Here is a 25,131-nt window from a genome sequence, read left to right as displayed (position 1 = left end):
CCAAGGAGACTCCCCACTGAGCTCGGAGCCCTGAACCAGTCTGGACCCCATGACCCTGAGATCACAACCTGAGACAAAACCAGAGTCAAACACTTAACCCACCGCAACACCCAGGCACCCCACACACTTTTCTTTGATGGACAAAATGAATACCCAGTAAAAGGAATTTTATTTCCTTAAGCTGTTAAATTACATCTTAGGCAATTACCTCCATACTGGAGACTCAGGCTGATTTAACACATACATGAAGTTGTAGATAAGACCAAATACAGTTTTAATAAGAGCATAACAGGAAAAGGTCTTCTGTACCTTATTCTTACGTTAAGCCTATCTGCAGAAGTCTGATACAACCATCACCTTTAGAATCAGAATTTACTGGGACGCCTGGGTGGCTCAGTTGGTTAAGCAGCTGCCTTCAGCTCAGGTCATGATCCCAGCGTCCTGGGATCGAGTCCCACATCGGGCTCCTTGCTCATCAGGGAGCCTGCTTCTCCCTCTGCCTCTGCCTGCCATTCTGTCTGCCTGTGCTTGCTCTCTCTCTCTCTCTCTCTGACAAATAAATAAATAAAATCTTAAAAAAAAAAGAATCAGAATTTACTTTGTGGGGCAGGGTGGGGGCATGGTGGGGAGAGCACGTCCTAAGAAATAAACCCCAATTTGCCATATACCTAATTCCCTGTATCAGAATTCCATGTAGATACTGCCAGCCTCCTGCCCACTCTCATGCTTATGTGAATTCAAATTCTCCTCATGTTGAATACCATGGTTCTTAATTCATCATCCTAAAAAGTAAGACACTTAAAGGTATCATAACCCATAGTTCTTTCTGGGAAAAAAAGAGAAAGTCAACGTTCTCTATACCATCACTTTAAACTCTGACTGAAATGTTCAGAAATGCCAGAGATACAGGGTTGGTGAATGTTCCTAGGACCTGAATAGGATACCCCAGAAACACTGGGAGGGGCTAGGACATGTGCTGTATTACTGTATATTTCAATTTTCCAACCTGCTGCTTTGATTTGTACAACTATTAGAATAAGGGGAAAAAGTTGAATCTCACTTGACAGGAGTAAAACTGAAATGGCAAAAACTTCTTATATGTTGCCTTTCAACTACTAGGAATTCAGAATGTCTCATTAATGATTCAGTCCAGGGGCACCCACCGGGCTCAGTTGGTAGGGCATGTGACTCTTGATCTCAGGGTTGTGGGTTCAAGCCCCACATTGGGTGTAGAGCTTACTTAAAAATAAAAGAGCTAAATCTTTTTAAAAAATCTTTTAAAAAATTGAGTCAAATGCAAATACAAGTCCTTCTCCCAAAAATCTAAGCATTAGACATAATCCTATTTGAAATGTAAAAAGACAAAAATAGGGGTAGGTTGATTCTACTAAAGGAGTGTTAGACTCTTTTCAAAGTTATTTAATAAAGTTATGAAATTTTGCCAAGATCATTGCAGTGCTATTCAGAGTAGATTTTCTAAAAAAGTCATCTCGGTCTCATTTCCTGAACTATTGAATTATGGATATATTTTGATGAATGATAAAGTATAGATGAGCTATTTAAAACCAAAATGGGTTACAATCACTCTTCATACCTCAGTGAATGAAAGACCACTGGGCAAACGCCAATGAACCTAAGAGCTTTCACATTCTAATTATCCTAATCCTCCTTGTGAAGAATTTGCAATGTGTGTGTACAAACTATATTCACCTTTATTCGAAAAGTTACTTATAGTCTCTTATTGGTTTCACAGCAAGAGAAATTGGGTGATATTTGCTTCTCCCTTCGCTATGTACCGACTGCCGGCAAGCTGACTGTTGTCATTCTGGAGGCAAAGAACCTGAAGAAGATGGACGTGGGTGGCTTATCTGGTAAGACTGTGATGTTTACTGGTTTTTTTTTTTTTTAATGCTCTTTCATCGCGGATACCAGATGCATCGCACACATGCTGTGACTCCCCATTCCTTATTGATCACAGCTTCCTTCCCACGGAGAATGGAAGCGGTCTCAGAATCCATCCCAACACAGTGCTCCAGAAGCTGCTCTCAATTTATTGGAACTGGCATAAAAGATGAAATCTATTTTCCTGTTTCATACCCAGAGTAGCAATCATTAGTTCTACTGCACTGAAAGCTGATTTTTTTTTTTTCTTCTGCTTCTCTTGCAAAAGGCAACGCCTATGACCATTTTGAATCTTTTTTCTGGGTGTTTTTTTTTTTTTTTTAATCAAAATTCACCCATGACATGAAACCAGAGTTTTAACTAAGACTTCTTTATTAGGTACTTGATAACCTAACAGTTTTTAGTAATACTGTTTTATTAAAGGTGCAGCATTTCAAATATAAGTAAACAAAATCTATTTGAGGGTGGCTTCTCAAGGCAATGCATTTATTTCTACAGTCTATGATGGGGGTGGAGGAGACTTTTGGATTTTAAGTTCTATATAACCCAAACTTAGTTTAAAAAAAAAAAAAAGGTATACTCTTGCTCAAAAGCAAAGTCAACTGAAGGATTTCCACAATTGACTAGGATTTTTAAATTTTCTGTTCTGCATAATTATATTTTCAATCTTTTAGTAAAATATTAAAGCATGAGAAATTTCTTTATATGCCACAAGTTCATCATGAATACACTATAGTTATCATTGTTTGTGGTTGTGGAATTAGAACTGGTTATTCAGTGCTTTCTATTGCAGACTTCAAAAAGTCACCCTAATGCAACCTGGTCATTTTATATTCTAAAGCATAACAGCTCAAAAATGCTAAAGGTGAGTTTCCACTTGCTAAACTACTAATTTGTCAACCAAATTCTCTTGGTATTTAAGTTTATTTCTCTTTATAAATAAGTTGCCTGGGGAAGCTGCACTAATTCATGTCACAAAGACCCCACTTAAAAGCTTACTGCTTTCATTGCTTAAAGAATAACAGAGCAAGTTTAAAACAACGAGCAGTTTCCTCCAGAAATATTAAAAAAAAATCTAATGTGTGTAAGAGGGAAAATACACGTGTATATATATGTATATGCCATACATATATACATATATACAAATACAGTGGCACTGAGCATCCCTAACACCAGATATGGCTTGAAAACAGTTTCTCACTGAAAGAACCTGGTACTTCCTAGAGAAACGGTAGGTTCCAGGTGTGGCACAGGAAGTATACAAGCCTAGAACATCTCATCTAACCAGAAAGCAAGGAAGCTACCAAAGAATACAAGGGTCTTGTCAAAAGACTTGAAAGCCACTGGCCAAAGATGTGATCACTTGAGCATTGGTAATCTAATAAATGCAAAGATCATTTAATGTACAGATAAATTCTCAGCTTTAAGGACAGTTGACTCCCAGATACTACTCAGTATCCTGAGGTAGGATTTCAGGCACCTTTGACCTTTCTTTCCTTTGGTTCAATGGTCATAATGTCTTTGTATTCTGCTGCTCATACTCCTCTCCCAACTCCCAGGCCAACTAAGACCTCATTACCTCTATCTAGTACTCCCCTAATCTTCCTTCCAATCCATTGTATTCCCTTTAACAGAGTTCCAGAAGCAGCTTAACCATGAAGCCAATAAAACTCCAGGGTCCCTCATTTGTTGTGTCTTCTTCCAAGGTCCTAGAAATGCGTTCCCATGATCACTGATATTTCAGCCTCAATTTGTCAGTCATCGTCTGAGTCTCTGACTTTGCCACCATCATCCATCTCTTCTTGTTCAGCAGCATCTGAGTGGCTACAGGCATTTTTGAGATTTAGTTAAGGGAAGCTGGGTCTGGCAGAATATATTTATGTAGCTTGTAATCACTTCCATGTGTAATTGGGTTATTGGTGGCTACCAGGGGAAGGAAGGGCTGCTGGGAGGACTCCTACCACCCACTGCACTATCTCAGCACCGTGACATAAGAGGGGCAAGGCCAGAAGTCATATATGCTCATTGTTTTCTAGGTTTTTTTTTTTTCTTGTTTATGTTCTTTTTTTCAAATGTTAAACTCCATTTGCTAAAATGGCTAGATAATTGAACCAAAGTGGACTGTTTCACCAGGGTCTAAAGTTATATTAGCTTCAGGATCCACACACCCTGGGTCTACCCCTACGTTGGAATTACCTGGGATGCTTTTGTTTAATTATTAAATATTAAATAAGGATATTTCAAGACTCCTAATCTCAAGGGCTCCATCTCCCTGTGAAATTAAGTCAGTCATTCAGGTCCACATAACACAGATCCCTCCAGACTATGTCCCACTGCATTTCTGTATTTTAACCAAATTGTATTCTGTATTTTAACCAAATTTAACCAGCACACAGCTCTTCAAACAGACTATGTAATTTGCTGCTTCCGTTTGTTGTTTAAATCATTTCCTTCACCTTGAATTCTCCCTTCCAACAATGCCCAGCTAAATGCTATCCATTCTTCAGGCCAAGCTTAAGTCTTATTTTTTTCCATCTGTTGAACAAAATATAGTGTTTTCCTCCTTTGTGTTAGGTATTGTTCTTAGACTAGATTTATATTAGTGGACAAAAGAGCCAAAAGGCCCTGACCTTGTACACTTTACATTTTAATTTGGGGAGACAGAACCAATAAATAAGCATGCAGTGTGCCAATACATGACAAGTGTTATGGAAAAATCAAAGCAGGGAAGTAGGAGAAGAAATACTGGGGAGCAGTTTTAAGTGTGGTGGTCAGAGAAAGCCACAACCTGGAAAAGGTGAGGAAACAAGCCACGGGCTGTCTACAGAAAAGAACATTTGGGTGGAGGGATTTCATGAAGTCTTTTCTGACTCATCCCGACAGGACGCATCTTTTCCTTTTTTAAATGCCAACAGCAGTTTGTTTACACCCTTCAAACATCACGCTTCTCTCACTAGACTGTGCTCTATATTTCTATCTCCCACAATGCCCTGACTGGTAGCACTGAACATAGCTGCTGAATGAATAATGAATTATTTACAGAAGAGCTATGGCCTGGAAAAACAAGTCTTGCATTTCAAATTTGTTTAACCTACTTACCATTAAAATAACTTTAAGAACTTGGATGGTCTATCTCAAAGTAATTTAACCTATGTCTGAGACCAAAATTATATAATGAGATCATCCCAGGTAAATCAAATGTTTAACTACATTTGCTGGAAATGGCTAGTTAATTGGGTTAATTGGAACCAAAGTGGGTTGTTTTACTAGGTTGGAATCCCACTCTACCACTACCAGCAATTTGACACTGGACAAATTATTTAGTTTTCTGAGCCTTAGTTGCATTATCTATGAAGTGGAAGTAATAGGATTTTTTAATAAATGTGTTATGAGAAATAAAGCACAGGGTCTGGCACCCTTAAGTGCTCACTAAATATTCTTGTAATCATTTCTGTTACTTTATGAAATTTTGGGCTAAAGATGGAAAGTGTGAAAGCAACCAATGAACAGTTTAACCAATTCTTGATTGAATGGGGAAAAAAAGAAAGGTTCATTTTATAGGACTGGCTGGTCAATTAAGGCAAAAATGAGATCAGTAGACCTATGTTTTACATAGACCAAACAATGAATTAAGACAAGGTATTCAATTAAACAGGAAATATTAGGGGGGAAAATGGAAAAAAAAAACTTTAATTTTTCTTACTACTCTATTGCAAGGTTTCTTTTCTACTGTGTAAATTCAAAATACATTGCATCAGCATTTTACCTCTCTTATCTATCCATATAGCAAGTCACAAATTCCAACCCTTCTTATAGGGACAAACTTGACTGGACCATTCACATGTCTACAGTAGACCTCTGTACTTACAAGCTTAATATTCCAAGTCTCAAGTATTTGCGAGCAACAGCTAGAGTTTCTGAATCTAGCTATTTGTATTGAAACTTACAGGTTTCAAGGCTGTCCTTTAGGAATAAGTTTGTAGAGTAGAAAATGAGTTGGGTTTCTTTTTTTCCTGTACTTGGAAAGGGGGGATGGAAAATCAAGCCGTCTGCCTAGTAACCACTTCTCAGTATCCTCACAGCCTTTTACACATCTGTGTGTTTGGAGTAAATTTCTCTTCAAATAATTATCTTTTTGTGAAAACTGAGGAAGAATATGAACAGTGTCTTGGTCCAGTTAGGCTACTATAACACTATCATAAACTGGGTGCCTTAAATGGAAATTTATTTCTCATAGTCCAAGATTAAGGCACCAGCAGGTTCCGTGTCTGGTGAGAAACTGCTTCTTGGTTTATAGCCGTTGTCTAATTTTTGAGTCTTCACAAGGCAGAGGAAGCAAGGGAGCTTTCTGGGATCCCTTTTTATAAGGACACTAATCCCATTCACAAAGGCTCCACCCTCACAACCTAATCGCCTTCCAAGGGTCCCACCTCCAAATACCATCATTTCAGGTATTTGGTTTCAACATGGGAATTTTAGGAGAATGCTAACATTCAGTCTACAGCATAGAAGTCTAAGAAACTGATGACATTAAAAAAGTTGAAGATTCTCAAAGGTGTGAGGTTGTAGGTCTTGTATTTTTGAGCTGTTTGTTTTATAACATTCAAATCTATACCTGTGCAGACTTTTAAGTTACTCTCAAAGAGTAAATACCTTGCTTCTAACTAAATCCCTTGTACCTGTTTATGTTACAACTGATTTCCTCACTTTTTTGTTTGGTTGGTTGGGTTTTTGTTTTGTGTGTGTGTGTGTGTGTGTGTGTGTGTGTGTGTGTGTGCGCGCGCGCGCGCGTGTGTGTGTGTGCATATGTATGTGTGTGTGTGTGTGTGTGTTTGGAGGGGGTCTGTCATACCAGAAATTTAAGACTTCTAGGTACAGCTTTAGTGAGAATGTCCAAGACTAAGTTCATTTGGGCTTTATATCACAAATTAAACTTTTTTAGGTCTTCTAACCTAAGGATAGAACCGTTTGAAGAAAAAAACGACCAAACTTCTTATTGAGCAAAATGGACAGGAATAGAGCTTTTAAATTTCACTTAGGTTGAAGCTTTTCAACCTAAATCTAAAAAGAAAATTTTTAACTCTTAAGTCATTATAATTTAGCTATAGAACATTTTCTAGTTTAGAAATCCTTTAACTTGGTTTTTTCATGTGATTCTCATGATAGACGTGTGAGGTAATTTCTGAACATAATATTCTCAGAAAATTGAAGCTTAAAGGCATTAGATAATGTGTATAAATCATTTTGCTTCATGCCTGATGCATAAAAGGTGTTCAATACTGGCAATTGCTGTTGACTTTACTGATATTCAAAGTGAGTAGCTTGTAGATGGTATAGCTGGGACTAAAGCCCAGATTCAGATTCTGAATGCAGAATGTCTCAAAGACCATTCCATTTCCCCTTTTCCCTGCAGCTGGCACATAGACCTTTTGAAATTTTTGCAAGTGGTTTGCATAGCCAGGAACCATGGCAAATATACAAGAGTAAGAAGTTTGTCTATCCTGCCTCTTTGATTTGGGTTGTAGTCACCTAAGTTGTGAAGAGAACCACAAAAGCCCATCAAGCACGCCAACAAGAAGATGCTGGGAAAATATATACGCAGGACTGAAGTCATAAACACCTATTCCAGCAGTCTCCTGAAAGTCAAGGGGCTAAGAGGCAGCCATGAGATGGGATTAGGTCAGACGTCCTGAGGGATGTCTGGAACAAATGTAGTTGAAATGTAGTTGAAAGTGTTCTACCTCATCATCTTTCTTCTTTTCACTTTCTACCCCAGGCCCCACCCCTAGTCTTCTTCCTGGTCACCCCCAGTCCTGTCTTATCACTACAGAATTTACACTGTGCAAAGCAAAGAGTAGGGCTGTAGGAGCACTCCCCATCCAAAAGCATCTATGTCCCTCCAAAAAAAAAAAAAAAAGAAAAATGGGTGGGACAATGAAATTCACAAATGGCAGCAATACTTAAGGGAGATAAGGAAAAAAGCAGACTCCTGGTGGTAGAGATGGTGGTAGAGTTACCATCCCCATGTAGCAGACTGCCAGGATGTGGTTGAGCCAACCGAGACCTAAGCTAGTAAGATTTACCCTGCACACACAATGTTAAGATATGATTTTTAAGTTGCTCATAACTATGTCTTCTCACTTCTCCTGTTCTAGAAATAGAATTTGGAAAACAGAGCCAATTTAAATATTTGAAGTCACCTAGGAAAAAGCAACTCTGCAACCTCAGGGAACCACTAGACTCCACCTAAAACCATGAATGAGCAGAGGCAGCTCATTATTTCAGGCACAGGTAGATAGAATATCACATCACATAAAGATAGGGTATCCTACCTACATAAGAATCACCCCCTTGTACATTGTAAAATTTAAGATGTCAGAGACTACCTCAGACCAAGCTGTAACTGAATATAAAGGAGGTGGGAACCTAGAAATTATATTTTAAAAGTCCCCCATGTTATTCTTACGCATCTTAAATTTGAAAACAATACTTTATAGAAAGTATATAGAGTGTTAGCTGAAGTCAGGGAGGAAATCATATTGTAGTATACCAGTGTATTAAATCAATATATTGTATACCTTTAACAATGTTATATCTTAACTATATCACAAGAAAAAAAAATTAAAAAGAGCTCTACTTAGAAGCTTAAATGTTACATCATAATATTAGCTGAGGTCCAGGTCAGCTTAATTCCAAGTTAGAATTTTTCTTTGGTCAGTGATGTAGAATACATCCTTTGCCTTATATAATGGAATTTCCTTAAATAAGAAGTTCTATTTGTTTTGTCAACCCAGTATACTCTTTCTTGAGAAATACCTTGTCCACATGTCTAAATGATGTCTTCCTCAGTCCCTCCTACTGAAAGACAAAAACGGTAAGTTGTTCCTTTATACATTCATGACCTTGATCCTTATCTGTCTTTCCATCAGTACTGAAAACATGACAAAGGAAACCACTCTGAGCTCAAGTGATTTGAGCTAAAAGCCACTAGGCTGGGAGTTGAGCCAACAAATAAAGTAGCAAAAACTTATTTGAGCCGATTAGATAGGGATATACAAATTAATTGACCATGATATCAGGGTCAAGCAATAATATGCAAATAAACTAGCATCTTGAGCTAACAGGACAGGAATATGCATAATAAGTTGGCTGTGATGTCAGAAGCCTTCATCGTAATTCTAGGCTTGACAGTTACATTATGAAATTCCATGACACTTCAAGATGCTTAGTTATATTGATAAAATAATCTGAATCCCTATATGTGAACAAATTGATCTAAAAAGAAAAAAGAATGACATATCTTTAAACTGGATCATCTTAGAAATTGAGTTATTACAAAGGGTTATATCAAAGCTTAATGCCAGTTGAGATGCAGGCACAGTTACCACGGAATGGACAGAGATGCTAGCTATGTCTGAAGGATTAACAGTGGTTTTGATGAAATGATAAGACCAGATATGGAGTGTGGGCTAGATTTTAAATCAAGAAATGAGTGATAGGATGAAATGTATTAGTTCAGAACAATTAACACAAAAATGCCTAAATAAGTCCATTAGCCTCAGGAGCATCTCCAATCATTCAACAAATACCATTTCAATACCCATTCTGTGCCAAACAGTATGCTTATCCTTGTTTACACAAGTAAGAATAACAGGAACACTTGCATAGAACAATGTGAGCTGGACACTGTTCTAAACACTTTATATGTCTTAACTGATTGAATCCCCATTACAACACTAAAAGGTAGATACTATTTTTAATGTTATTCTATTGATGGAACCGGAGAGGTAAATAATTTTCCCAAGGTTACAGAATTAATTTTTGGCAGAATTAGGATGTCAACCAAAGCAGTCTTCAGACTTCATGAATAGAACATGACTTCTAAGTTCTTATCCTTTCTCACCAGATTCAACCTGGGCAACAGATGGCTGACTACATGCTGCACTTTGAGGGCTGGCCAAGAATTCTACCCAATTCCAATAGTTCTTTGAAACCCAAACTAAAATTTCATCATGGAAACCACTAATATAAAATGAGTTGGTTGACTAATTAATTTTTGGTTACTTGGACACCAAAGACAGGGTCGATGAGTCCCTAAGATCGGCCAACAAATATTGACAGCTTTCTGGGTTGAAAGGACAATCTCCATTTCTTTCTTACGTACAGACCTGTTATTTTAGTGATTGAGTCTTCGCACACTAAAGATGAAATAAAAAACAGGGTAGCTTCAACTATTTCACTGGTAGAGGTGTAGGGATGTTACTAAGACTTTATGGAAGAAGGTCTAAGGGAGTTGAATGCATAGGTGGGAGAAAAATGAGTAGTAGGCAAGTTTTTTTAGATTTTATCAAGGATTGATTCTGGAAGACAGTGTGTAATATTACTGGGAGACTGGGGCAATATGATTTTATGATATAAATCTTACTACCCCTTGTCAAGTGCCATGGACTCTGGAAGTCAAAAATCACTTTTAAATAATCCCAAAGAAATTAGAATTGCATTTGGCAACTTACCAAGAAAATAGAGCTCAGATGAAAAATGTTACCAAGAAAAACCTGCAGATGGAGAAGTGGAAATAGTAAGTTCCAAAGAGGTTTGTACCAAGACATTTTTACCAGTTACCTTGAAACTCTCAATTTTGAAAGTAACAGAAAGCTTTCCAGTCATTGAAAGCCAAGCTCAGAGGATAAATGAGAAGATCTTGCTAGGCTGAGTAAGCCAAAATATGGTAGATGAGCTTCAGTATGGGTAAGCTTAGAAATAAGATCGTTAAAGAAAAAGAACAAAAAGAATCAAATTAGTAGAAAATTAGAAAATTAGGGTCAATAATAAAACAAGAAAAAAGTTTTAGATAGAACCATCTACTGAAGACATTCACCAAGTACATGGCTACAATCAAACAGGCGTGGCATTGTCATGGAATTATTGTAAGTACAAGAGGGGGGAAAGTGCCCTTCGTCCCAGACTAAAATTCACCCTTGTATGGAATACACTTAGTTATGGACAGCCACCTCAGGAAAAATATGGTGTTAGATGACCAGCTGCCAGAGGAAGTGGCTAGAACAGAGGGATGAAGGGGCTGTGTGTGAAGACAGGCTTAGAAGATTGGGTCTTTGTAGTCTGGGAAAGGAAAGCTGAGCAGACATGTGATTAAAGTCTGAAAATCATGACAGGTAGAGCTAGGGTAATACCTACCTGTTATCACAGCCTGCAATACTAGAATTAGCAAGTGACCTTAATGTTTGAAAGAGAATACATAAAAGAGGGCCATTCAGAATGACCTCAAGTCACCTTTCACTTAAAGATTTTTTGTCAAATTTTCTTTGCAGTTGGGTAGTAAAAACTTGTTACTCTAGGAGATGGAATAGGTTGAGATAAATGTATACTATACATGTTTTGAGATACAGACTTAAAAGGGGACATCTCTAAATCTTTATTTTCTGGTGTCGTATAGGACCCCCATGCTTTTCCTGGGTAACCATCAGAAAAAGATCCCCAAAGCTACATATCTCAGTAATCCAACCCAGAATGACTACATTTGCATCCTTGATTTGGCCATTCTATCCTCTGCTCTCCAGTCACTATACAAAGAAAGAAATAGGGAAGGTTAGATTTGGAACAGGTAATTGTGTTACCAGGATTAAAACCCCCAAATATTCCTGTTTTTAAAACTACATTTGGTGAGCCTCAAGAGGTTTGATTATCTATATCTGATAGAGCTTTTCAAATAAGGCTATTAAAAATATATAGCAAACATCTATGCCATTTTTCTCTTCTATGAGGCTACAAGATTCTTTTTAGGCCTACAACGGGTGACAAAAATGGAAAATACCATCAAGTCTTAAACAATGGCAACAATGTTCACAGAAATAAACTGCAAAAATAACCGTTAAAAAAGACTGTACTTGATTCTCTTGGAACTGGAAAGGACTATAATATACATTCGTACATCATTCCTTAATCCCATGTTCCTGCTCTCCACTAAAAATTTATCTATTTTCCTCCATAGTCTTGCCACCTGCTGTACGATGAGCTACTTGGGGAGAGCAGAGATGGCTTCTACTTAATGTTTGCCTTCTCAGAGGCCCTAACACTCATGTCAGGGGAACAGACCTCAGTATTCTCCACCTCAACAACCAGTTAGGAACTTGCCAGTTCTGCCAATCTAACAGGTTATTTTGTCCTCATCTTGTAACTGATCTGACTTAATTGTTTTTACTTAATGAAACTCTCTTGGCCTTACATACAAGTCATATAACAGAAATAGCTAATAAAATCAGAATAAACAAAACGTAATTTTTGAAATTACCTCAACTGTCATTTTCACATTTTCCTCCTTCATTCCTTCATCCTCTTTAGTTAACCAAAAAAGAAACAAACAAACAAACAATCTCCGGGGAATAAAGGAAGAGTGACCCAAAAATGTACACATTACTATAGTTATTCCTCAATGACAATCATAAAGGCGTTTTCCAGTGAAGACAAAAATGGTCCACTAGTCACATCTTTTGCCCAGCATGAACAGATAAAGCAATGATTCATCATCTTACTTGTTCATTGCTTCATAGACTAACTCCTTATGAAAAGAGTCAAGAAACCATAGCCACTGGTTGCCTTTTTGCATTGCTAATGACCTAACTTTTGTTATTCATCATTTTTAGTGCTCCCTGGAAAACCAGGAAGCTTCTTACAATTTTTTCTTCTACAAATAAATGATTGTAAGTGTTTATTTAGGGTATTAAGTTTTTAACTTGAAAATATGAAATAGTATTTAATATCCTCAGTATCTGCTTTTACCCACAACTAAAGCAAACCAGTTGACTGACAAACGCATAGATTTCAAACTGACTTCAGCCAACAACATGACAAGGTAATTGTCCCCCATGAACCAAAAAGCTCTGAATGCATATTAAGTGACAACATACTTGCAGAATACATATACATAGGGAACTGAGATTTCATAGTTATCTACCAATATTATAGCTGCCATTTGTTCATAACAACTTTTATATCCTAATTAAGGAAACAAACCCTTTCACAGAGAGTACTGTTACAGTATTTCCCTCGATTTTTAGTTTTAAAGTTATAGAAAAGGTTAAGCGGAGCACATGGGTGGCTCAGTCCCTTAAGCATCTGCCTTTAGCTCAGGTCCTGATCCTAAGCTCCTGGGATCAAGCCGGGCTCCCTGTTCCCAGTGGGGAGTCTGCTTCTCCTTCTCTCTGCCCTTCCCCCTGCTCATGCTCGCTCTCTACCTCTCTCAAATAAATAAGAAAAGCTTAAAAAGTTAAAATAACCCATAATCCTACCACTTGAATATGTGAGTTAAAGGACCAACTAGTCTTTCTAATCCCTTCCCATTCAAAGATAGTTAATTTCCTCAAGGAAACAATTTGAAATTTCTTATCCAGATTTCCTTTTCTGCTTTATATAAATTACACTCACATAAACACATGTGCATCTTACAAAAATGGGATTATATCAAATATTCTGTAATATTTTTTCACCTAACAATATAGAATAGAGATCCTTCGGGATCAGTATGTAGAAATGTACCACTACTTCTCTCTCTCTCTCTCTTTTTTTTTAATCTTTATTTTTTTTTAATTTTTTTATAAATACATAATGTATTTTTATCCCCAGGGGTACAGGTCTGTGAATCGCCAGGTTTACACACTTCATCGCACTCTCCATAGCACATACCCTCCCCAATGTCCATAACCCCACTCCCCTCTCCCGACCCTCCTCCCCCCAACAACCCTCAGTTTGTTTTGTGAGATTAAGAGTCACTTATGGTTTGTCTCCCTCCCCATCCCATCTTGTTTCATTTATTCTTCTCCTTCCCCCCTAACCCCCCACGTTGCATCTCCACTTCCTCATATCAGGGAGATTATATGATAGTTGTCTTTCTCTGATTGACTTATTTCGCTAAGCATGATACCCTCTAGTTCCATCCACGTTGTCACAAATGGCAAGATTTCACTTCTTTTGATGGCTGCATAGTATTCCATTGTAGATATATGCCACATCTTCTTTATCCATTCATCTGTGGATGGACATCTAGGTTCTTTCCATCGTTTGGCTATTATAGACATTGCTGCTATAAACATTTGGGTGCACGTGCCCCTTCGGATCACTACGTTTGTATCTTTAGGGTAAATACTCAGTGCAATTGCTGGGTCATAGGGTAGTTCTATTTTCAACTTTTTGAGGAACCTCCATGCTGTTTTCCAGAGTGGTTGCACCAGCTTGCATTCCCACCAACAGTGTAGGAGGGTTCCCCTTTCTCCGCATCCTCGCCAGCATCTGTCATTTCCTGACTTGTTAATTTTAGCCATTCTGACTGGTGTGAGGTGATATCTCAATGTGGTTTTGATTTGTATTTCCCTGATGCTGAGTGATGTGGAGCACTTTTTCATGTGCCACTACTTCTCTTAATTGCTTTGCATCCCTTCGTTTGGCTAGATCAGGGTATACTTAGTAATCCCCTTATGAGGAAAATTACTTAACTTCAAAGGATGTGAAGAACTTTAAATAGAAGAATAATATTCTCCTGGATAGGAATATGATGTCAGTTCCTCCCAAGTTAATATCAAACACCATAAATGAAGGTAGGACAAGTAACTTTTCGGAAGAAAGCAGATTAGGCATCAATATCCCTGTAAAGCAAAGAAGTCCTACGGGGGAGGAAATGGGAGAAATTTCCCATTTTTTTAAAACTTTACTGAAATTTTCTTGCTGCTGCTTCTACTACTACTGGCTCCTTTTGCCAAAAGCTACAATATTACGTTTTTATACAGTCTCATCATGCCTCTAAATAAGAAAGGATTTTAAAGTAAGATGTAATTACCCTTAGTTCAAAACCTAAAAATGTGTTGCTTAAAAAGACAACCTCAATTGATTGCAAAGAGTACAAAAAATAAGTCAGGTCATTAGCTTGTAGATTTTCAGATTTTCATCAGCTATCTTTGCAAGAGTCTGAATCCATTAAAACACTCAATTCAGTGGCATTATTTTGATACCAACTTGAAAGTATCTGAGTCACTAAACGTGAAAGTAAAAATGTATACCTTTACAAAAGTCAAAACCAACATTTAAGAGAGTTTCTCAATTTCCACACTGTATAAAACTATTTAAACATTTGAAAGCGACATCTATTAAAAGTTGCAATTTAAAGCATATATTTAGAAAATACTCTAAAAAATACTCTTTAATTTTATAGTACCTTTTTTGCATGCAGTGAAAACATTATAAATGAAACTAGCCTAAAGAACTTATTATATTACAGCGAAGCTTTCATTTACTATAATTAGAAATCTATTTTAGTCTTAACTGAAAGTTGTGTTCGTGTTTTATATGAGAATTTCACTAAAATGTTTAAAAAATAGTTTAGTGGCAGAGATTTTAAAAGAGGCAGTGAATGCTTATGAATTATGCAAGTCTGAACTTTCATTTTAATAACTTCATTAAAATATAAAAACCTTAAAAGCCTCCCAAAAGGAATTTAACTTTATAAAAATGCTTTATACGTGCCCTGACCTTGCCAAAAGGCATGCCTAAGGCATAATTTACCTGTTATTATAGGGCAAAGCCTAATAATAAATACCTATCTGAAAATGCCAGCATCTGTCCTTGCCTGCTTGGCCTCCAGTGGAGTTGCAAGTCAGCCATAAACAGACCCTCTCCTGTGAGACAGCAGGACGCAGCAGACAGGGAACAGCAATCAGCATCGGAAAATAGGATCCCAAGCCCTCCACCTTTCTGATCCTGTCTGTTCATCTATGCAGCTGGGGTATCCAGGAGAGCAATGCTGTTGCCTAAGCAAATGAAGTAATGTCAGGTGGAAACTAAGTTGGCAGTGTTGATTATTTCTAAGCAAAGACAGTTCTGGCTTATCTAGTTTCTCACCATATCCTGGCTCCTAGAAAATATGTTCCTGTATGGCTACTATAAACATTTCTTGTTTTTAAGGCTACATCTCCATCATTTGGATGCAGTCATCTACTTAGACCAACTTATCCCCAGAGAACATCATAAGGCTAAACAGCAAACTCTGCACTCCTTCCTGTTATTTGGCCACGAGACCAGGCTTGTTTTAAAAGAAATAAGACCAATAGTTTATTTTTACCAACTTCAAATCCTTAGGTTGTTTCTTCGAATTTTCAAAGGTACCACAGTTGTCTTCCATATGGTTCTTGATAAAGGCCCAAGACAAACACATCTAATTGAGTCAACAAATAGGAATAAAGATGACCAATAGAGCCTTCCTTAGTCACCCTAATTATCAAGTTAATGCCTGGATGCTGAACAAACTCTCCCTCTTTCCAAAATGAAACACCGTAAGACATAACCCACTGTGGCTATGTTAATTTGACTAGAAATGGCAGGGCCTTGGTCCCAAAGCAACCCCCACTGGTCTTTCCAAATAATGGTGCCCCAGCTAATGAATACCTACTTGGATACAACAGGAGTCCATGTTCCTTGCCCACTGTTGTTGTTTAATTGAATGGTCAAGAATTCCACCTCTTACCCTACATATTCTCAAATCTTCACAAATAATACCAACACCAAAAACAAGAGAAATGACCAATGAACTCCCATATCCTTGCACTCCTTTGACACTTGTTTTCAGCTTGACTCCTTTTTCAGCTTGTTTTCCTCCAGCTGAAATTTCCTTTTCTGTATCAAATGTACCCCAAGACTGAGCCCAGCCCGACATTTTAAAAAATGAAAAAAACTCAGGCTGGATTATACAACTACTCCACAGTCTTCACCTTAAACCAAAGGAATTGCTCTAACTGCTAATACAAAAAGCAACTCATTTAAAATACTTACAAAGAACCAGGTGAGGAATGAAAACAAACAAACAAACAAACAAAAAACACCTATGGTGTTTTAGTCCCACAGCAGAGAAGATTCCTCTACAGCTGCTCTGTCTTGTTATTTAAATGATGCTACTTTTGTCCACATCAGGAATTTTGAACCATGCCTCTCTCCAACAACCAGCCAGCCTGACCCAAAGTTAGTTAAACCAACTGCTTAGGAAACATCTGTGAAGAAGATTATCTATATTCCAAATTCCAGGGATAAAAGTGTCAGAGCTTCACAGGATGCTAAGTCAGATATAAATACACAACAAGGAGATAGACATTCCAGCCTGATCCTCAACTTAAAGAAACTTCACAAACATATTGCAAACAAGGCTACATTTTCTTTTCTTTTTTTTTTTTAATAAAGTTCTTTAGTTATCCTGCAATAGGATTCAATAAAACAGAAGTATTATGTAAATGTAGCTCAAAGCTAAAGAGAAAAATACCATCCTCAAGCCAAATTCTATCAACCCTTATATCAAATACATATATGTATCTTTTAAAATCAATTGGCCCGCATACAATTATAGTGTAGAGTTTGATCCCTATAACTGCCACTTGATTTTTTTTTGATCTAAATTAGTTCAGCCATCTTTCATGTTGTAAGAGGAACTAGTCATTAAAGCTACTAGAATGTGGTATTTGCTTGTAAGCAAGCTACAGAAATAGGATTTTTTAAAAAAATCTTGACTGGGTTAATGATTAGCAAAAAGACATGTCTTTTTACTTCTACTACTGTGGTATGGTGGTTCTTGTCATTGCTTAAATTGCCATTTAAATTTCAAAATGATTTAATCTGAAATGTGGAACAGCAGTGAAATCTTATTACCAACTGAGATTATTAATTTCAAAAGATGAGACTCCAGCAACAGAGCTTCTCCTTCCAACCTGAGAAGTCTGGAATATTGCATTCATTTCTGGAAACACACTTTGAAGGATAGACATTGGCCTTCTGAAGCAAATCCAGAGAGAAATCGGGGTCATGCAGAGGGCAGATACGGTGTCTGCTGAGGAACCGTTCAAGGAATTCGAGCTGTTAAGGCTGCAAATAAAAACTTCGAGGGCACAATAACTGCCTGCAAACATGTCCGAGAAGAACTGAATTTACTCTTGTTAACTACAAAGATCTGAACTGGGATCAATGGGAATAAGGAATGGAGGTCCATACTGGGGTTCTTTCCATTTCAGTAGCTAAGCAAAGGCTAGAGGCAAGATCAGCAGACCTACGGAGTTGGGATGGTGCCCTCCTTGGCTCCACAGGTTGGATGGTTAACCTGATAAATTCCTGCAGTCTCCCAAGACAGTCTCATTCTAGGTGAGACGTGAAGCTCTAGAAGATCTTGCGCAGCTTGAAGCTACTCTGAGTCCAGGCGAGAGCACAAAGACAAATACATCCCCCAAGAGCCATTATTTTATTTTTATTCCTTTAAAAAAACAAAGAAGGATGAATGATGATGGTAAATAACTATAATCTAGTCAACACTTTTGTCTTGTTTAAACCTAATCACAATCCCAGGAGGCTAATATTATCTCCATAGGCAAACGAGAAAACTAGGCTTGGACAAGTTAGGTGACTTTCTCAAGGTCACAGAGTGAATAGATGGTAGGTCCCCACTCCCCACTCCAGTTGTGTCTGTTACCTAAGTCTGTCTGCTTACCCAATACATTCCACTGTCTAGACTGTGTACGTTGTAATTTCAATTGGCCATAATCCCCAAACCAGAGGAACCTCAACCGTAGAAGATAATAAATGCTTTTAAGCTGCAAAATTATCATCAGTTGACTCACAATTAATACCTTCTATAGATTATTTTGACAAAGTAACGATATCCAACTGTGCCTGCAAATGCCAACATGAGAAACTGCTCTGACTTCACAGATCACCAGCAAATGCCCTAATGAGAAAAAACGACAACAACAACAAAAAAAACACCCAAAACAAAACAAAACAAAAAAAACCTCACAACTGCTCTTTATTTTTTCCTGTGTTTCTTATTTCTGCTGAAAAATAATGCCCCAAAGGAATCGCTCTTCTTTCCAAAAATTAAAAAAAAGGGGGGGGGGGGGGGAGAGGTGTTACTGTTTACACGTTTGCATAATACAAAAAGACTGGCCAGGAAACCGTGAGCTGTGGCCTCCCAGTGGGAAGACAATCCTATGCAGCCAGTGAGTTCCTGGGCAGTTTTAATTTACTTTTAATCATTTCTGAAAGTTGTGCCTCAAAGGTATGCACTAAAAAGCATCACAGCATCTTTTGTTTTTTTTTTTCTTTGCCCTTCCTTTTCCTGTTGGGCAAAAAGCAGCAAACAAACCAACCAACCTATGTAGAACCAATTTAAGTATTTGCTTCTCTAGGAAACTTCCCCGGAATAAGAGTAACAAAGATGAGGCTAGGCTCTCTTTGCACTGTCCACATACTTCACTTGATCACTGACTTGTCTTTCTTTGATTGTATCCTAGAAATGCCTTTTCTCATTCATGAGACTGGATTCCATCATCAAGGTTGTCAGGCACCCTACTTCTTCCTTTCTCTGTGTTCCCATGGCCTGCTAACATTATGCCTTGCTGTGATTTATCACACCCTGTAGGTATCTGTGGCTCTTTCTCTGTGAAATCCTGTTGCTAGAGATCTGATCCTTCATTTTTGCAGGACCATCATCTAGCATTGCCTAACACACAGTTAGTTAGTTAACGCCCCAGTAAGGTTGAAATTGAATGAAAATGCAAACTTTTCATTTTATTCCCTGTGTTGGGCTTATCATATGAACTGAAGTGAACTGAATTAGAACAAATCAAATTGAACTGAACATTAAAACAGTATGTTACAGTACAGTAATCCAGATTATATTTATAGACAAATTGATTAGTACAACCTAGCTACGTTGTTGTGTGATTCTAATGACTCATCATGCTAAGATTATCTACTAGGTTTCCACAGAAAGAGCGGTAATCTTTGGGCATACCAGTGTGGTTAGTTCTTTAAAACGAAGCCTAGGGGTGCTTGGCTGCCTCAGTCAGCGGAGCATGCGACTTTTGATCTTGGGGACATGAATTAGAGCCCTATGTTGGGTGTAGAGTTTACTTACAAATAAAATCTTTAAAAAGTAAAAACATAAAATTAAAATATAATGAAGCCTAAAATAGATCTGCCCTAAAATAGATCAATTTTACCTCAAGTCATGACTGACGCAGAGCTCAATCTCGAAGTCGGGCAGATGCCAGCTCTGTCATAGTCTTATTTTTCACTTTGTGTGAAATGAATTTACATGATCAGGTTTTCAAGCCACAGTTGTTTTCCAGGAATCACTTTAAGCAACATGCTCATTTCATGAGGAATTAGTTTGGTTACAATTAAAGAATATAATCCGCAAATGAATATAATTTGGTTCACATAAACTTCAGTATATAGCAAATATATACACTTAAAGCAAATAAACCAGTTTAAGTCCCTCACGTACCCCAACTTCCACTGTGATGCTCCCATGTCTCTTTCAGGAACCCTTCAATACAGTGTATGAGTCATGCCCAAAAAAGGGCAGCAATGGGGCTCTGTACCTCAAATCTTAGTTAATCTCTAAGTCTTCATTTTTTTTTCCTCTGAAAAAAAGTAGAAATTCTAATACTTTCTTCCCCACAGGGAGCATCCAACTCCATACTGGAGACCACAAAAGACTAAAGATTTCTAGTTTAAAAATAAAAAATCTGGGGTGCCTGGGAGGCTCAGTCATTGAGCACCTGCCTTAGGCTCAGGTCATGATCCCAGGGTCCTCAGATCGAGCCCCGCATCGGGCTCTCTGCTGGGCGGGAAGCCTGCTTCTCCCTCTCCCACTCCACCTGCTTATGTTCCCTCTCTCGCTGTGTCTCTGTCAGATAAATAAATAAAATGTTTTTTAAAAATAATAATAAAAATAAAAATAAAAAATCTGGTCATCCTACATTTATCTTCATCATACCTCAGACAGAAAATCCTATCATGTTGTTTCAATTTTTTAAGTTTTTATTTATTTGAGAGAGATACAGAGAGTGGGGATAGGGAAGAGGGACAAGCAGACTCCTCACTGAGCAGGACATCGTGCAACTACTGAATTCTGCCCTTGTAACATGAAGACAGCTGTAGACAACATGTAAAGAATAAATATGGCTGTGTGCTAATAAAACTTTATTTGCGGACTCTGACACTTGCATTTCATATAGTTTCACATCTCATGAATTATTCTTTTGTTTTTTTCCCCTGACCTTTAAAAATCAGAAAACCTTATCTCACACCCACATATACATGCAGCAGCCAGATTCTCTCTGTGGACAGTCATCTGCTGGGCCCTGATAAAGATTAATAGGAATTTACTGGAGCTCAGAGGAAAGGCAGGTAACCTCAACTGGGGTTATCATGGATGCTTCCTAGAGAAAGAACTGGGTGAAGGATTATGCAAGAAAACGGACCCATAGGACCAGACACTATAAGCAAAGGCACAGCTGTGTGAAACAGACCGGGGAATGCAGATGAACCACAGGCAATGCCGCTACGGCAGCAACTGACAAGCAAGGATGTCACAGAGATAGGCAGGGCCAGCTCAAGGGACTTGGGAACTTTATGCTCTGGATGTGCTAAGCAGCCACTGAGAGCTTTAAGCAGTAAACTCTCACTGGAATGGTCAGCAACAGGGGGCTCCAGAACCACAATTCAAGCCCTGCCTGTGAAGTCAGTCCCACCTGGGTTAGGGTCCCATTTCTGCCACTCCTCAGGCATGAGACCTCAAACCAGTTTCTTTTCCTCTGTAGATTTCAGTCCCCTCATCTGAAAGCCAAAGACAATCCCCTACCTTAGCATTTGTTATCCCCTCTTACTACACTCTGCTTCCCTTATCACACATAGCATCACACGGGTAATGTAAGCACATTTGCGGGACCCAAGCATCCCCAATGAGCATCAAGTGCCTCACATGCTGTCTGATGGAGTAGGGGTACTCAAAGGTAGTTAAGGAAGAAATGAAAAAGATAAACCCAACATTCCCCTGCCTTATCATTCTATCAGCGTCCATACTTGTTTCTCATTTTGCAAAGATAAATATGTTGTAGCACTTACTTAAAACCTGTATCAAGGGGCACCTGGGTGGCTCAGTGGGTTAAGCCTCTGCCTTCAGCTCAAGTCATGATCTCAGGGTCCTGGGATCGAGCCCCACATCGGGCTCTCTGCTCAGCAGGGAGCCTGCTTCCCCCCTCTCTCTCTGCCTGCCTCTCTGCCTACTTGTGATCTCTGTCAAGTAAAATAAATAAAATCTTTAAAAATATTTAAAAAAAAAAAAACTTGTATCAAAAGCATTGAGGGGTACCTGGGTGGCTCAGTGGGTTGAGCCTCTGCCTTCAGCTCAGGTCGTGATCTCTAGGTCCTGGGATCAAGCCCCTCATCAGGCTCTCTGCTCAGCGGGGAACCTGCTTCCCCCTCTCCCTCTGCCTGTCTCTCTACTTGTGATCTCTCTCTCTCTGTCAAATAAATAGATAAGATCTTTTTTTAAAAAAGCATTGAGAGAGGCACCTGGATGGCTCAGTGGGTTAAGCCTCTGCCTTCCACTCAGGTCATGATCTCAGGGTCCTGGGATCGAGCCTCACATGGGGCACTCTGCTCAGCAGGGAGCCTGCTTCCCCCTCTCTCTCTGCCTGCCTCTCTGCCTACTTGTGATCTCTATCAAATAAATAAAAATCTTTAAAAAAAAAAAAGCATTGAGAGAAAAATGATCTCTATAAAATTATCTTATCCATAATAAGTTTATTTTCCTAAAAGAGTTATAATTACTTTACATTTTGGTACATGGTTTTTCTCCCCTTTTTTCCGGTGATACATTTCCCCTCAAGAAATTTTCTTTCTCTAAATAGGCAATTTCGGATTTATCTGGCACTAAACTTGAAGTTAAACAAAATCTTTCCAATGCAAAATTCATCAGGCTAACTTTACAACTTAAACTCAGACATAGGATGACAAGTAGCCCATTTCATGAATGATCCACAAATGACTATTCTTTCTTGTGTAAATTGCCAAAAGACCTTCATATATTACTATCCAATAACATATCGCATTATATACTGTACATACATGGATTGTCTAATCACAAGGTTTCTAGGACTCCTCTTCCAGGGCAAACCAGGAGGCAAGAGAATCCATGTTGATTTTTAGCTCAAATTGCTTGCTTTTCACGTTCATTAAATCATTTCAATAAATTCTTAAAGAGCACCTATGTTGTGATGTACTCTTAAATCTTTCCTTTCAGAGAGATTCATGTAACATATTTTTTATGTTCTAAGTTTAACTCTTACCCATTTTCCATATTGTGTGTAGGGGTAATACTGTCCTACATAAAGAAAGTCTTTCAATTCTAAGGAAGGAATAAAACAAAAATTTTATAGGACTATTTAAATCATATGAATTTTAAGAAGCAAAATTCATAGGACTATTTAAATAAGAATTTTAAGTACTATCTTCAGTTTCTGTCATTCTTCTCGTTTCCAAGAAATCATAACTGTAGCCTGAAGTCTAACCACATTTACATATGACAGAATTGCTTTTGAAAATTCAGATGTTAGCCATCTTGCCATTGTTTTATAAACAACTTAGTTCCTGTTCTCCCTTTGAGTCCTACAATCCTTTAAGACTGATTATAAATTGAGAATACCCAGGATGCCAAATGATACACAATTCTCTCAACATACCAAATCTGTTATTTAGAAAAGCCCTGTCATTTTCTAAGGAGTGCTTATAATTATATTCCAACACATATTTTGTCATCACTCCAGTCTCAAATAGGAGATACTGTACATAAGAAAATGGTTTCCTTATATTTCTGAGAAAGTTCTTTCCAAGCAAACTCTGTCCAAATGTGATGAGATCCCCTGGGATTTTTTAAATTTTAATTTGAAATTACTAATTTGTTCACCCAAATAAGAGGAGACATATTCATTCTTTATGACAAATATGTAGTATATAAATATATGTGTATTGTATAAGTATTCAAGTATGTTTATGATGTACGTATTCTAGGATATGTATTCTGAAGTTATTTTATACAAGATCCTAAGGACAGATTAGCATTTTGGTGAAATATATACAGTATATATAAAATTTAGATACTTAACATTCAAGAAGGCAGGTTGAAAGTACATAAAAATAGCTGCTGAGTCAATTAAGAATAATTTTAATTTATGTTTGCTGCCCTTTCCCCTTCCTTTATGTCTTTATTTGCTCATCAACTCAAGAGGGATAGCACATCTACATACTAGGCAGTTCTGGAGGCTCAGGATACAGCAGTGAATAAAATAAGCAATCCTCCTTCACAAGGCTGATATTCTGGAGAGTGAGAAGAACACTAAATCAGATAAGTGAGTAAAATACAGTGTGTGCTAGATAGTAAGTGTTTAGGAGAAAAATTAAGCAGAAAACATTTAGGAAAGTGGTCAGATTCTGGACAGATTTTGAAGAACCAATAGATTTGCTTCTGACAATGAAAGAGAGTAGGGGAGCCAAAGGTGGGTGCACCAGTTTTGGCCTGAACAATGGCAAGAATAGAGTTGCTAAACACTGGTTTGGGGACATCTGCAATATGCCAGGTTTGAGGAGAATGAACAGTATCAGCTATCTTTGCAACATGTTTTATTTATGATACCAATTAGAAAAACAAATGGAAATACCCAGTATGTAGTTAACCAAAATTAAAAAACTTTTTTTAAGATTGATTTATTTGAGAGAGAGAGAGAGAGAGAGAGAGCAAGCTTGGGGTGGAGGATGGGAAGGGCCATGGGGAGGCAGAGAGAATCTCAAGCAGACTCTACACTGAGCCAATCCAGGGCTTGATGTCACACCCTTAAGATCATGACTTGGGCCAAGACCAGAAGCTGGATGCTCAACCAAATGAGCTATCCAGGTGCCCAAAAGTTTAACTTTTTAACCTAACATGGAAAATTACTTTTTTTTCTTCAGCTAAACCATAATGAATTATTCCTATGTGTTTATGAAATACATTTGAAGGCTACTGGCTAAGGTATCTTTCATGCTTATATTTTTTCCTCCCCTCACTTATTCTTCATGTTATCTAATTCTTAACTATATAAAACACAGAACATAAACCATGGAATTTACCCTCATCCTCACTTTTAATCCTCTCCTTAAATTTATATGCCTTCTTTATGCTACACACCAAACTAAAAAATACTTGTCTCCCCAGATTACCAAACTCAAATTTCCTCTTACAAATCTTTCCCTAACTAGAAGATGCTCAAGGTTTATTTCCTTTATGAAATACTTCCAACCCAACCCAATTTACTGATACCTGCCTTTCTCTAGGACAGGTCTAGAAACCTTCAGAAATATCACAAG

The 25,131-nt window shown here is 37.9% G+C and overlaps 1 protein-coding gene across 1 annotated transcript in view; it reads left to right on the top strand.

Moving 5' to 3' along the window:
* Positions 1-25,131, top strand: part of LOC111142135 (synaptotagmin 1) — a 552,723-nt gene that overhangs the window by 456,148 nt on the left and 71,444 nt on the right. Inside the window, exon 8 of the mRNA XM_022495115.1 lies at positions 1,754-1,871. Coding sequence (XP_022350823.1) covers positions 1,754-1,871 — 118 coding nt within the window. The remainder of the gene's footprint in view (positions 1-1,753; positions 1,872-25,131) is intronic.

Source organism: Enhydra lutris, unplaced genomic scaffold (assembly GCF_002288905.1).
Source record: "Enhydra lutris kenyoni isolate GAN:26980312 unplaced genomic scaffold, ASM228890v2 scaffoldscaffold7, whole genome shotgun sequence".
Classification (NCBI taxonomy): domain Eukaryota; kingdom Metazoa; phylum Chordata; class Mammalia; order Carnivora; family Mustelidae; genus Enhydra; species Enhydra lutris.
This window is presented reverse-complemented; position numbering and strand designations above follow the sequence as displayed.